Source organism: Haliotis cracherodii, unplaced genomic scaffold, assembly GCF_022045235.1.
Source record: "Haliotis cracherodii isolate W230 unplaced genomic scaffold, xgHalCrac1.p SCAF_10, whole genome shotgun sequence".
In the NCBI taxonomy this organism is placed as follows: domain Eukaryota; kingdom Metazoa; phylum Mollusca; class Gastropoda; order Lepetellida; family Haliotidae; genus Haliotis; species Haliotis cracherodii.
This window is the reverse complement of record NW_027266265.1, coordinates 56532535-56547394: the sequence shown is the minus strand read 5'-3', so window position 1 is coordinate 56547394 and position 14860 is coordinate 56532535. Positions and strand designations below refer to the sequence as shown.

Below are 14860 nucleotides of genomic sequence, written 5' to 3'. Positions count from 1 at the left end.
ATCATGATACGCATCAGCAGATTCTATCGTTGCAGATAACTTTGCTTTTTTTGCGCTGCGTCTCATAAACAATAACTTTTCTTGCAGTTGATGAGCCGGAGTTTTGACGCCAGTGCATATCCACCTCTGCCAAATGGCTTGGCGTTTCTAGGAGAACTATTAAAGTCGTCTTGCCTTATTTGTGATCTACCTCGAATTCCAAGGAAGGAGCATTACGCTTTCTTATTCACATTTCCACACTTTCCATGACGGGCAACACTGTTTCGCTCATCTAAATTATTACCGTGGTTCATATAAGTTGGTTCATTGTGATGCTCGGGTGCAGACATTTCGAAATGCGATGAAGAAATTATAAAGAGACTAACTTGTATTTGTTTTTTCATCGTTTTTAAAGAGCATTCTCTTCTTCAAGTGGTTGTAGATGAGGACAGAAACATATTTACCGGAACTTTAACAAAGTAATACTTTTACCAACCGGCAATAATGTATAGCGTGTGTACTTCAAACCATACTTTGCATAGGTATACGTTACAACCAATTGTCCTGTGTTTTGTATAGCATTAAGTCTTAAACAAACTTTAGAAAACTTGCACAGTGTTGTATAAATATATGTGGTTCACTGGAAAATCGAAAAGCAGAAATGATAATGAAGTGTTCGTTTCCCGCGTCGAGGGCACAAAAAACGGTAGCCACATCTATTAGGGAAGTCCTAAATCCATGAAGCATTGCATTTTTGCAATGACACATTGGTGGCTTTAGCTGTTGGGCCGAATAGTTCATTTATTTGCTATGGATTGAATAGGTTTGATTGCTTGTGAAATATTTGAACATACGGTCAGAGTGTTGAGGAGCCCACACGTGAAGGCACCAGCATGCTTGTGATATCTCACCGAGATCCTGGTAAGGCATGTCAAGGCTTTACACTGTGATGTTAATTAATGGATCCTTGAAAAGTGTCTGCATAACATAGGGATTGTCTATTAGTCGAAGTAAACATGTGTTATTGTTTCATTGATGTTTGAAGGAGTTCACGTGTTTGATGTTTCAAACATTGCATGCGTTTGATGTTTCAAACATTGCATACGTTTGACGTTTCAAACATTGCATACGTTTGATGTTTCAAACAGTACATGCTTGATGTTTCAAACGTTTAACGTGTATAATGTTTCAAACATTTCACATGTGCTATCTTTCAGATTCTTCATGATTGATGTTTGATGTATCAAACATTTCATGTTAGGTGTTTCAAACATGGCAATTTCTATTTGAACAATGTATTTACGATAGCAGCATGATGAGACCAACTTTTCTATGTATGATCATCTCCAGATTTGATAGTTCGTTGTGTTGTGTTAATAATCATATGGGAATCACAATCATACATATGCAGTAATAAGCTGTCAGTGAACATTTAGCGAAAAGCAATAGTTGCCTGGAAATAGGTTAAATAACACAAACAGCACAAACAACAAATATTGAACTGTGCTGATGTCATATCGTTAGCATTTCATTTACTTGGTAATAATCTTTTGAACAAATTGAAAAAAAATAACATATTTTGAGACACAATGGCAAAACTTTATCCACTAGCCCAAAATTTCAAAATCCATATTTTTCTGTTTTACTTATCCTTTCAAAGTATTTGTATCATGAGGCGAAATTTGACAAGCAAGATATATCTTGTTTTCTGTAAATATGTGAAATGAGTATAGTTTTTTATATAGTTATATTCTTTGTGCATCGTTTATCATGAAGTGCAGAACTATTATATGCTCGTGTCCCAAATGTGCTAAAAGTCTCCGTTCGGTAATGTATGAGTGATATATACAGTACATTGTATAAAGCGCACTGTAATCTATAGGCACCTACTATTAACATCCATTAATAATGGAAAGATATATGTATAACAGCTTTTATAGGCAATATTTCTCTATTTTTATATAAATAAATGCTGGTATGAAAGTTGTGAAGGAATGGTTTGGATTTGTGAACTGTCATATTGTATTGTGTTTAGCATTGTCAGACATGCCCATCGTGACACGTAATGCTATGTTGATCATGTTCATCAGTATGTGATAAACCATTAAACGATAGAACCTTGAAACATTGATATACCACGTTGAACCTTCATGTAATATACATGTTGAAACAATATTATATCATACAAACATTGATCTTTAATATACCCTTATATGATATAAACATTGAATACCTTCTTACGCTGATACATGTTTATCATATGGCCACTGTGTTATATCATACAGTCATTTGACATTGATATGGTTTTGTAGCATACAAGTTATCTTTGCCACAGTGATCTACATGTATGATATAAACATTGAACCTTGATCATTCACAAAATGTTACATGGCAGAAATATTAATCAGTGCTGGAATGCTGTATCACCCATTCGTTGAACCTTGATACATTGTATATCATACAACATTTAAACCATGTTACAATGTTATGTCATATAAACCGTGAACCCTGATATAGCGTTACATGATAAAAACCTCAATCATTGATATGATGTTATATCATATATACTGTTAGCATTGATATGATGGTTTATCAACATAATGTATGTATATATATACAAGTACACGTCAAATGAGGTTTAATCATTTTTATTTCTACTGTCGCCAAATCATATGATCCATGTTCTAGAAATACCAACTTCCAATGCCCAATCTTGCATTAGGTTATTCGTGTGTTTAGTCTCGGTGATTCCATTAAGCTGAGGGACAACAGATGCAGCAGAAGTATTCGTGGGATTCAGGGAGATTTATCTGTCGCAGAGTACCCAGTGTGTGTGTAATACAGTAACTACGGTAACTATATATTTAGTGATGGTCACGTGAGTGTGTGATTTTGTGGTGTATGTGAATCGTGTACAAGATACGTTAGTTTGGGAATATTGTGTTCCTTATGCTATCGCAAATAAATGACGATGAGCAAAGTCACAGTGTCGAGTAATGCTTTGCTGTTTCTGCCAAGACGATCAGACTGTTTACATGGAACGGAAGACACAGCTTTATATAGTGAACTCTTTCGGCGTCAAGTCAACAGGAATTATGCTGGTTTTGGTGTTGCCGCCGTGTTACAGTTGACGGTCTCAAGGGAGTAAGTTGTGGGAGTTACTACACTGGTGTTACGTCGCTCTGAAGATATTTTAGTCGTATCACGGCCTTGACATCATCTACATGTAACACAGTACCTCCGTTTAACTAAGCATATACAACACAATTTGCGATGACACTGTTAGTTATGCCAGGACGCTTGAATTCCTGTTGTTGCCTGATAGATTGCAACATTGCCACCTCTCCTTTAACATATATTTAAAAAGAAAACATATCGTCACGAAAAAGAACTTTCTTTATTAATTGATGGAACTCGTGTCTTCATTTGTCCAGATGTAACCTTGGAAAAAAGTTGTTTACTCACTGGCATCTTCCAACACGTTGCGCGGAGCTAAATCTCCTTTGATATTTAACATTCTGCGGAATATGAGGTGTTGGTTTTATAAAAAGGACATTATTTGAATTTCCAGCATTACCAATAAGCTCATTACATGCTACTTAAGCCTAGAATACTCAGATGTCACTGGGATCCATTAGGAAATGAGACCACAGAGTGTAACGAAATGTGACGTGAATCGTATTGACATTGCTTTGACAATATGTTATGTTCAACACCACATGGAAGGAAATGTGTAAAATTTATACAAAGAAAATACTTATGTGAAATTAAATATCTGATATATAATCTAAAGTGTATGTGTCTGGTACTTAATGAATGTCCCTGTACATCAGTAAGGAGTCAATTCGAGATATTACGTCAGCCGTGTTAAGTCGCCCTACAATGGGTCTGTACAGGTCTGGTCGCTCATTGGTCAATAGGTTTTAACGACCCCCGCCGTTCGAAGAGGTTATCAATCATGTGAAAGCTCGTTCCACAGTATTGCACATCTAACTCTCACTTTAAACGGCTTTTAGTAGATCAATGGACGATCAATGGACGTAAAGGGGAAACAAACACGTATTTGAAATATATAGGGATGTATGACTGTAACATGTATTTAACGGAATACATCTTGCTTCCCGGCGTAACATAACCGGATATAAACAGCTAAAAATGGAGATAAACAGGAATTAACACATCAGGAAAAAAATTGTTCTTCGCCAACTTAATAATCAATATGAAATCACTTTTCATCGTAAACGTTTCCCTCAATACCCCAGAACTGAAAAAAACTATTACACATATCAATTACTCCATAATGCCATTTTGAATACATATTGACTCGCCTTGCCAGATAGATCCCAATCGCAAATAATACTTTCAAAAATAAACCCGTGAGACGTAAATATCTCGATTCTATACTGAAACTGAATTCATTTTATCCTCATGTCATTCAATACAAATAGAAAACACCATACAAAAATGCACAACGATGGAGCTACGTGTACTTTTTGTCTATCTACTATAACAGTCACCCAGTAAGCAAACAACCTTGCAGCAGCCCCGTGTGCATAGATAAAGTCCGCTGTACATGTACGCTTTGCCGCACCAGAAGGTTACCAAGTCGGCCCTATTCACAGTTTATTGATAACAGTGTGCGCTTGCAATCTCAGGCTTCTATCCAAATAAATTCAGCTCTACTTTGCTAGAGGGTGGATGAACTGTGTAAACTTTCTCAATGTTATCGACATTCTTGACAATATCCAAGACGCCGTGTGTAATATGAGTTAATATGATTGATTTTGATCACATTTCATAAATAGTTCGTTCAATCGTGTAGTGTTACAAGCGGAGATCTTGCAACAGGGATGCAGATTTAATTATAGTCCGATTCATTGAAGGGTTTGGTAATTTGCTTAAAGTATTTTAAAAACGATTCGTAATGAGGAAAGTTTGTTAAATTTGGCAGTAACAAACATAATGTCCGTCGTCCTGGGAAACCCGGAGCTGATAGAAATGACAGAAATAAAGTAAATAATGACAGTGCATTGATTACTTTTTCGAAGAAGGATCTAGTTGTTACAAAAAGCAGGCTCCCAACTATCAACAGCCATTGAAAAGAATGTAGTTATTAAGAAGAAATAAAGTAAACAGCAGACACTGAATTGGTTACTTTCCTGAAAAAAGGACTTAATTGTTACACTAAGTGCACATCATGCTATCCCAAGAGATGAAATGTTTATAGTTGTTAAGGTGAAATAAAAGAACAGACATCCAATGGATATATATATTTTTTCAAAAAAGGGTTTAGTTATAATATGAAACATTTGTCAATGACAGTCGTACAATTGACTCTGCTTATAGCAGAGATTTCTTGTGGCTTAGGGAAGGGTTGTGTCACTTTTAGTTGCACTGTGACTTAGAAATACAAGCATTTAATTTGAACAAATCAATCTAGATATTTATATTAGGCACACCTTGCGAACTGTATAAAGGCAGCATTAGAAAAAATAAAAAGACAAATATATTGTGTAATAAAATAATTCATAGGCTTTACTCTGCTGACTAAGCCAGATACATTATTCAAAGTGTATGTGCCTGGTACTTAATGAATGTCAATTCGCGGTATTACGTCAACCGTATTAAGCCGCCTTAAAATGGGTGTGTGCAGGTCTGGTCGCTCATTGGTCAATATTTTTTAACGACCCCCGCCGTTCGAGGAGGTTATCAATCATGTGAAAGCTCGTTCAACAGTATTGCACATCTAACTCTCACTTTAGACAGCTTTTAGTAGACGCAGTCCCACGATCAATGGACGTAAAGAAAGATAAAAATCTAGCAAGGGATTATATTAGAAAAATGACTGAAAGATTACGCAGATGAATGTATTTAACCTAATATAGACAACATGATTGGTAAGCGACGTTTTTTTAAAGTATTTTGGAAACTGCTCTGGAAAACCTCCTATAGGTAAACTATTGATTCAAAATGTCCATGCAGTTTCAAGTAAATGGATTACAGCAAATTAAGTGCCTAGTCTATCTTTTTCTCGTGGTGAAGACTTAAAAGAAAAGAAGATTTGCAGTGACAATTTTGATTTTATGACGAAGTACGTCGAGTTTCCTCCGTATTAGGGGCGGTCGGGTAGTCTAGTGGTTAAAGCGTTCGCTCGTCACGCCGAAGACCCGGGCTCGATTCCCGACATTGGTACAATGTATGAAGCCCAATTCTGGTGTCCCCCGCCGTGATATTGCTGGAATATTGCTAAAAACGGCGTAAAACCATACTTACTCACTCACTCACTCACTCACCCATATTTGCTTCAAACTGATTCGAAGAGGGTAATACAATAAAAAGAAGCTGCACGGCTTAGTGATTGAAAAGGTGCAACATGAGGAGGTTGACAAGGAACAGATAATCTCGAAGTGTTGTGAGTGAGTGTGTTGGGTTCACGACTCCTTAATAAATTGCTAAATGCGGGAGGAAAGCCCAAACTTGCGTTGCCAAACCAAATTGAACGAATCAACCCCTCGAACATGTATACGGTGCTGACAAAACAAGGATGATAATCAGGGAGAACCTGGGATTCGAACCTGGGATCGGCGGATCCTGGTGCAAATAAGGGGCGCGAGCACAGCAAATTGCGGCAACACAGTCAGTTCGGCCTGCCATCGCCCCGACTCAGAAGGTTTCTGTGTCATGTATATATTTATCCATAGTTTCAACTTGTCGATATAACGGTTTACGTCTCAGATATAAATGCAACATTAACACACAAAGTCCTACAGTTATTTGTTGCTGGTTTACTCTGATCTTGGTTGTCCCCTCACATATGAGTCCGGAATATGGGTACTATCAGATATTTTACGACTGATTCACACTGTTAGCGGATTACCGCTGGACACATGAGCAGGTTCTCTTAATGGCCAAATTATGAATCTTTTAGGGAAGTATTATCCCACTATTCACGGCAGTATACATTAGAATGTAGTGAGTGAGTGAGTGTTTACCGAACACCTGTTATTTGATGTTGAATCATGAACAAAGGCTCATGATATTGTTGTCATCAGACAATGGACAATTCTTCTGATTATGGAAAGCGTTATGTTGCTTTTGTAAAGTGCGCCTCGAGCAATAGTTAAGCAAAATGAAGGTTTATCAGCTTTGTTTCAGAGAAAAAATGCAAAATCATTCATTACTTAGTCGTTTATTGCTGTGGTTACGGTGCTCACAAGAGAAAGGGCATACTCAGGGATAATCTGGAATTCGAACCCAAAATCAGCGGATAATGACATAACTAAGGGCCACAACTCTGCACAACGAATTGTGTCGATGAATTGGTCCTGTATTGAACTTACATTAACATTAATATCGCAATATGCATACCTCCACATGACAAAGACCCAAAATATAACACATGCTTCACCATTGAATGGACTTTTTTGCGTGAACTTAAAACAAGAACGTGTAAATGGTTGAAAAAAGGTACCAATTAGTTTCATAGAACTTACAACTCACAACAAAACTCCCGCCCACCAGCAACCATCTCATGTGACAAATGTGTGAATTCAAATAACCACATGATCAATACAAATGTTATACTACAATAAATATCGATCTAGCAACATATGGTGACCACCTGGCTTGGCAGGTTGTTATGTACACGGTGCATTTAGTTGTGTAAGAGCGTTTATGTACACCCCCCAAATCTTACAATAACGGGACATACTAGCCAGAGACAGTCAGTCTGGCAGAATGGTTGGGAGAGATGGGTCCTGTATTGAACAAATAGTAACTTTAATATTGTTATATACATACTTTCTCATGACAAAGGCGCAAATTACTACATGCGCTACAACACCATTCCTCTGTTTCAGCATATTTGATAAAACATTTAAACCCTGTCTTCCAATGTAATCGTGTGCATGATCTCGAAACTTGAACTTATTGATCTTTTGCACACTTTCGCCATCTTGGATCGAAAACGATCGATAGCTCCATGCAGTGTGAGTCGCATCAGCTTATAGGGAACAGACAGCATGTTGTGCATTTCACTGATGGACATTTCAAACAAACAAAAAATGGTATCCTCTGTATCTAATACAGAAGATAATTCACATTAAATCATGAGGTCCAACTAAAATATGCCTGTAATACACTGGAATTAGCATTTTGCTGTCAGGATACCGGAAGTGAATCGAAAGGTGCATTTCGAGATACGTATTTCAGAAATAGATTGTTTTATCATAACCACGTTGGCATATAGGTACAATGTGACAGTACATTCAATGACAGAAGGTTTTTATCGTAAATGAACCGCATAACATGAAACACGTCAGTTTACTTTTGCAAAATTTCTCAGTCAATGCGTGGCTTGGCGAACTAGAGATCGTCGATCATGTTTATTTCACGTTTCATAGTGGTGTTTGCTGCACAACGCACTATCGTTTTGCCATGAGTCCCGTTGACAAAATACAATTTTCTGCTGTGATTTTCAACTTAACATATTGTAGTAGCGGGTAAGGGGTGGATGTTGGTGGGGCACACACAACACGACGCTACTCGTCAGTTCACATGACAACCATCTTTATTCCGAGAGTAGATAATAATCATATTAAACCCAATGTGTGGCAATGAGCTTATCTCAGTGGTTCGCAGTCACGTTCAATGTTGTTTACGGTCACATCATTCTGGATAATGAAATCCTCAATACACAAACATCGAGTTCCCTGAATGTACAATGTTCAACATCCACAATCAGCAAGGGGCTGATATGAAGGAAAACGATCTAATCCAAATCTAAGTGACCTCCTTGAATAATTGTGTACAACTGCCAACAGGATATGCCGGACAGAAACCTTTAAATCTACATACACAATAGATAGTAAGCTGACCACAGAAACTAAAGCAGACAGACAAAAGAAACTTGTGCAGTGTGCATACGCATGGGTCAGAACCTGGCCTGACCCAGTAAGGTGGCTATTGTTAAATGCAGGGTGCAGGGATAGGCTTATTGTATTGAGGGCTTGTATAACTCTAAAGGTTTGTTTGTAGGGTACTGTATGTAAAGTTTAAAGCTAAAATGAAACATCTAAAATATCTAACTTATATGTACAAATACTTAAAACATGACTTGGCCACATACTTCCCCTCCCCCAGAAATGACGTCCTCGTCATTTGGAAGTTCCATCCAGAATAGAAATAAAAGCCTGGGATAAACTCTCACTAATATGCTTTAAAACACCACTAGCTGCAAGTTCCTGGATTGCTCTAGATCTTCTGTCCATAGTAGCCTCTGAACCTGTCACTCTGTGACTCATCAAGTACTCCCCTGATGTCATCCAAGAAGGCTTCTTTGAGTCTCTTCCTGAACGTCTAGGTGCAGATGCAGTTGGAAATATCGATGCAGTTGCAGCAGCAGATGTTTCGTCATCTATCCCTGAAGCGGTCTGAGCCCCAGGTTCCTCCTGTTCAGTTTCGTCCTCATCAAGTTCCTGTATTTCTTCTTCACGGGTCTCTTCTGTGTCCTGCTGTTCCTCTGACAACACTGACGAGTGACCGTCGCCACCAGAAGAAGATCCCCCTACCTCAAGAAGTTCTTGGTCGTCACCAGTCTTTGCTTGGGTAGATTCCTCATCCCTCTCTGCAGATTCTGCGTTCATCACTGTGGAGCCATGAACGTCTGCTGTATCTTGGGACGTCTGAACAGGCACTGTAAATGTTCCTATCTCCATGATATCTTCATTTCCAGTAGACATCTCTGATGTCGCGTCTTGAGTGTATGCTGGGGATAACACAGTTGATGTCCTTCGTCTAGGAGCTGGAGTTGGCCTCTGCTTGACCTTGGCATCCTTTGACTGTGAAATGGCTCCAATGGGCAGGAGATGGTTCCGGTGCAAGGTCCTCTTCCGTCCTTCACCAAATTCCTTCTGGACCACAAACACAGGAATGTCTAAATTTGGCTGTTCCAGAACTACATTAACATCCTCTTCCCATCGGTCTGCTAGTTTATGTCGTCCATCGAAAGCCAAAGCTTTGACCAGCACTCTGTCTCCGACCTCTATGGTTCCGCCTCTAACCTTCAGGTCATAACCTGCCTTCTGTCGACCTTGAGCATCTTGTGTGTTCTTGGCTGCCTGCTCATAAGCACTCCGGAGTCGTTCCCTGAGGGCCTTGGTGTACTGAAACACTGATTTCTTCTCTCTGTTGAGCTCCAGTCCAAAAGCAAGGTCGATTGGTAATCTGGGTTCACGTCCAAACATAAGGAAGAAGGGTGTCTGGCCAGTGGTCTCGTGGCGGATGCAGTTATAAGCATGAACTAAAGGTCCCACATAATTCTTCCAGTCCCGTTTCTTGTCAGGCGATAGGGTGCCAAGCATGTCACAGAGGGTCCTATTAAATCTCTCACACATGCCGTTGCCCATAGGGTGGTATGGAGTGGTCCTTGACTTCTTGATGTTCAGTAAGTCACATAATTCCTTCACGAGCTTGCCCTCAAAGTTTGCTCCTTGGTCGGTGTGGAGACGCTGTGGCATTCCATAGTGTTGAACAAAGTGGGTGTAGAAAGCCTCTGCAGTTGTCTTGGCTGTCTGGTTCCGTGTGGGAATGGCCATGGCATACCTGGTAAAGTGGTCTGTAATTACCAACACATTCTCGTAGCCTTGGGATGATTCCAGTGAAAGGAAGTCCATGCACACTTACTCCAGAGGTTGGCTGGTGTTGATGATCACAAGAGGTGCTCTGGCGTTGGTAGGAGACTTCCTTCTGAGGCATCTTCCACAAGCACGTACCCACGCTTCAGTATCTTTGGACATCCCTGGCCAGAAAAATCGGTCTCGCAGAAGTGATAGAGTGCGGTCTCTTCCAGGGTGTCCCACTTCGTCATGGCATCCTATCATGGCTCTTTCTACACAGGAGGCAGGGAGAACCAGCTGTAGTCTCTTTTCTTCTCCTATGGTGACCTGTCGATAAAGGACTCCATTCTTCAGGATGAGTCTGTCAAAAGCCTTGAACAGAGTTGCATCCGTCTTTGTTGATGGAATCATGTCTTTTTTTGGTTTGAGACCAGCTCGCACATTGGCTATCCATGGCCTGAGAGTCGGATCTTGATACTGTGTTTTCCTCCAGTCTCTGTCAGTCATGAGGCGGATGTCTTGTCCTTGGTCTAATTCGATATCTATGACCTCAGCTGATAGGCACAGGGTTTCTACAAAGGGTTGAGAATGGATTACATTACAAACAGCTTTGACAGATTCTATAGGAACCTGTGATCCTTCCTCTTCCGTTCTTGACAATCCTGGAAGCCTGGACAATCCATCTGCATCTGCATTACTCTGACCTGGGCGATACATAATGTCGAAGTTATAAGCTGCAAGTGCAGCTAACCAACGATGGCCAGTAGCATCGAGTTTGGCAGTGGTGAGCACGTAAGTCAGTGGGTTGTTGTCAGTAAATACAGTGAAGGTATTGCCGTACAAGTAATCCCGGAATTTCTCAGTCACTGCCCACTTGAGGGCCAAGAACTCCAACCGGTGTGCAGAGTAATTCCTCTCTGACTTACTCAACCCGCGACTTCCATAACAAATCACTTGCTTCTTCCCGTCGTCTGTCTTCTGGTATAGAACTGCGCCAAGTCCGTGAGTACTAGCATCTGTATGAAGTTCAAAACTCCTCGTGTAGTCTGGGTATCCTAGGACTGGTGGTGATGAAAGAACATCCTTCAATGTCTGAAAAGCTGACTCTTGTTCTGGACCCCAAGACCATGGCTTACAAACGTATGTCTTCTTCTTGGTCCTCTTGCATTCCTTGGGAGCTGGCATGAGGCTTGAGAGTGGTTGAGCAATTCTGGCAAAGTCCTTCACACATTTACGATAATACCCAGCGAAGCCCAAGAACTGGCGAACTTGCTCTGGTGTTATAGGACGTGGCCAATCCTTGATACGTTGTACTTTATCTGGATCTGCTTCAACTCCTTTCGATGACACAACATGTCCAAGAAACTTTATCTTCTCCTTGAAGAAAGAACATTTATCTGGTGTTAACTTCAGGCCACACTCTCTGATTCTCTCGAAAACTCGGTCAAGTCGTTCCAAGTGTTCTTCATATGTGTCCGAGAAGATAATGATGTCATCTATGTAGATTAGGCAGATCTTGAGATGAAGCCCATCAAAACACTCGTTCATTAATCTCTGGTACGTTGCTGGACTGTTACACAAACCAAAGGGCATCCTGGTGTACTCGTAAAATCCGAGTGGTCCTACTGTGAAAGCTGTTCTCTCTTTATGTTCTTCAGCTAACTCCACCTGGTGATACCCACTCTTCATATCCAAAGTCGTGAAGAATTTGGATCCAACCAGAGCATCAAACATCTCTTCCACTCTCGGCAAAGAATAGCTGTCCTTGATAGTCCTGTTGTTGAGCTGGCGGAAGTCCACACACATTCTAAGTTTGCCATTCTTCTTCCTTGCGAGCACAACATTAGACGACCATGGTGAATAGGATTTACGAATGATCCCACTCAGTAAAAGTTGTTGAAGATGGTCTCTCACTTCCTGATACATCGGTGGTGGGATCCGTCTGTGTCGCTGTTTGAAGGGATGCTCATCAGTCAGCTTAATCCTATGCACCACCCTGTCAGTATAACCAACATCTGTATCCCCAGTTGAGAAGATGTCCAAGTGCTGTCTAATAACATCTTTGCCTCTGGCCAGTTCATCAGGAGTCACAGCAGCTTCTTCAAAGTCCATCTTCTCAATCAATGGTCCATCACTAGTGGTAGATGTCTGGGGTATGTCTTCAATGGTGACTGGCTGTACTTCACAAAGTATTGCATTGGGTGGTATAGAAACGGTCCTGGTGGTGACATTACAGATGTAAACATCAACTCCCATCTTCTGTTTACTGTTGTAGGAGACTAGACTTGGGGCAATGTCAAGGTCATCTGGTATTGTGGAAGTCTTCGTTGCCTGCAGTACAGCACAAGTCGAGTGGTACTCAAGAGGTTTATCAAGATATCCATGAATCTTTACTTCACTATTTGGTGGGATGATAAATCTCTTGAACTCGGCGCTCTTCACTAAAGCTAACCTATTGTGGCGCTTGACTAGCTCCTTCTCCCTAAGTACGAGACATCTGAAGGCAAGGTACCACGGGGTAAAGAGATTAGCACACTGTAAAAATCTGTTCCCATGATGCTCCTTACAATTAACCATAAGCGCATTCAAAATGTTTGTGCCCATAAGAATAGGTACAGTCTCATTGTAGTCACTGTCAGGGACAACAAGAAATAATCCTTGCTGGTCAGCTGGTGACATACCAGTTACCTGAAGCGGTGTCTCTACATATCCAAGATATGGTAATGGCTTACCATCAGCACACTCTACATGCAGGATACCTTCAAGTGGCTGTATAGGGAGGTGGGACAGGTGATCTCGATGGAAGGACTCGCTCATGGTTGAAACTGTAGCTCCGGTATCCAGTAGGGCTTTAGTGTTCACTCCATGAACGGCAACTTCCACTTCTGATGCAGTACCCACAAGGCCAGTTATATCATCATCTTTGGGACCCTGTACACTGAAATCCATAACATGTCCCACCTTATGGATTCTCCTCAGTTTAACGGATTCCAACTGTGGTCCATCCTAACTGTACACTTGTAGCTGACGTGTCCAGGTTGTCCACAGCGGTAGCAGATGGGGGTAGGCTGTCCATATGCATCAGTTGTCCACCCCTGCCTTGGCCGAACTGTCCTTGGATGAAAGGCTTGCTGTCCCCGTGCATTGTTGTTTTGAGCCTGAATAGAAGCAGGGGATGAAAACCGAACTGGAGGACCCTGAGGGTGCCGTGGCATCTCTTGGACTCCCTGAAATGGTGGATACCAGGCACCTGCAAAATCAATGGCAGGTCGTGTCTGTGCTTGAGAGGTATTGTCGCACTTCTTCTTGAGATCAGCTACTTCACCTGAAAGTTTTCTGATCATCCCCTTGATCTCTGCCAATTCCTTGTTCTCCTTGGAGACAGCCGCCATACCAGGAATAGGATTCTTCTTAGTAACAGTAGAATTGGGAGTAAAAGACAGGGGCCCTTCACGTGTCTTTAATTCCTGTTCTATTCTTCTGAGGCTGATTAGAAGATCGCTGAAGGTGAGGCTCTGGTCGTACTTGTGGCCGGAAATGTCCTTTAAGTCAGGCAGAAGTCCTGTCCATAGCATGGATTTAAGCATTCGGTCTTGCTTGTTAGCTTCCACTTCTCCGGCATCTATGGCCTGTCCCAAGAGGTCTTCTAGACGCACAGCCCAGGTAGCTACTGACTCAGTCTTGGTCTGTTTAGCGGAATAGAACTTGGCTAAAAGTGTCTCCGTCGCATCCACATCGCTAAAGACGCTGTCCATTTTGGCTAAAATAGAGCTTCCATCAACGTGTGGGCCTAACCTAAGTAATACTCTGGCAGCAGGTCCCTTCAGTGATCTCCTGATGGCTTGCTTGATGTTGTCCTCCGAGTGTAACTTATCCTGATATAGACACTTCACTTCATATCGCCAAATGTCATAACTGGCATCCTTGTTACCTTCCCCAGAAAAAAATGGTAGGCGAGGTACCTCTGCCACCTTTAGAACCGTCTCTGTACCAGTAAGAACTCCAGGGGTCTCATGAGTGCCTGTCTCAAATGGTAATTCTGAATGCTTAGATTCGGTCTTTACCTGTGAAGTACCAGAACACTCACGCATCCAGGCCATAAAGTCTTCTGGGGAACCCAACTTGGGGCGCATCTTGAGTGTATTGAGAGTAGACACAAGCTGGTCTATCTCCTCTTCAGTCATACCATCTGGCTCCATAATGAATAAGTAAACAAACTAGTAGATAGAAAATGAAAAATGGTAACACTTCTCACCAAATGTACT

General features: G+C 41.0%; 2 protein-coding genes across 4 annotated transcripts in view; one reads left to right on the top strand and one right to left on the bottom strand.

Moving 5' to 3' along the window:
* The window catches only part of LOC139454559 (protein wech-like), a 56723-nt gene that overhangs the window by 32637 nt on the left and 9226 nt on the right, over positions 1 to 14860 (top strand). For 2 of the 3 annotated variants that reach the window (XM_071236350.1, XM_071236349.1), the window contains one exon: positions 88 to 652. The exons of the other annotated variant lie outside the window; for it this stretch is intronic. In XM_071236350.1, coding sequence (XP_071092451.1) covers positions 88 to 107 — 20 coding nt within the window. In that variant the 3' untranslated portion in view covers positions 108 to 652. Of the gene's footprint in view, positions 1 to 87; positions 653 to 14860 lie in introns of those variants that run through there. 3 annotated transcript variants of the gene reach the window in all.
* Positions 13571 to 14794, bottom strand: LOC139453913 (zinc finger CCHC domain-containing protein 18-like). Its single transcript, XM_071235358.1, has one exon. It carries the CDS (start codon positions 14792 to 14794, stop codon positions 13571 to 13573), a length of 1224 nt encoding a protein of 407 aa, XP_071091459.1.

Coding starts and splice junctions, on each gene's coding strand:
- LOC139453913 (XM_071235358.1), bottom strand. CDS start 14,794: ATGGAGCCAGATGGTATGACTGAAGAGGAGATAGACCAGCTTGTGTCT.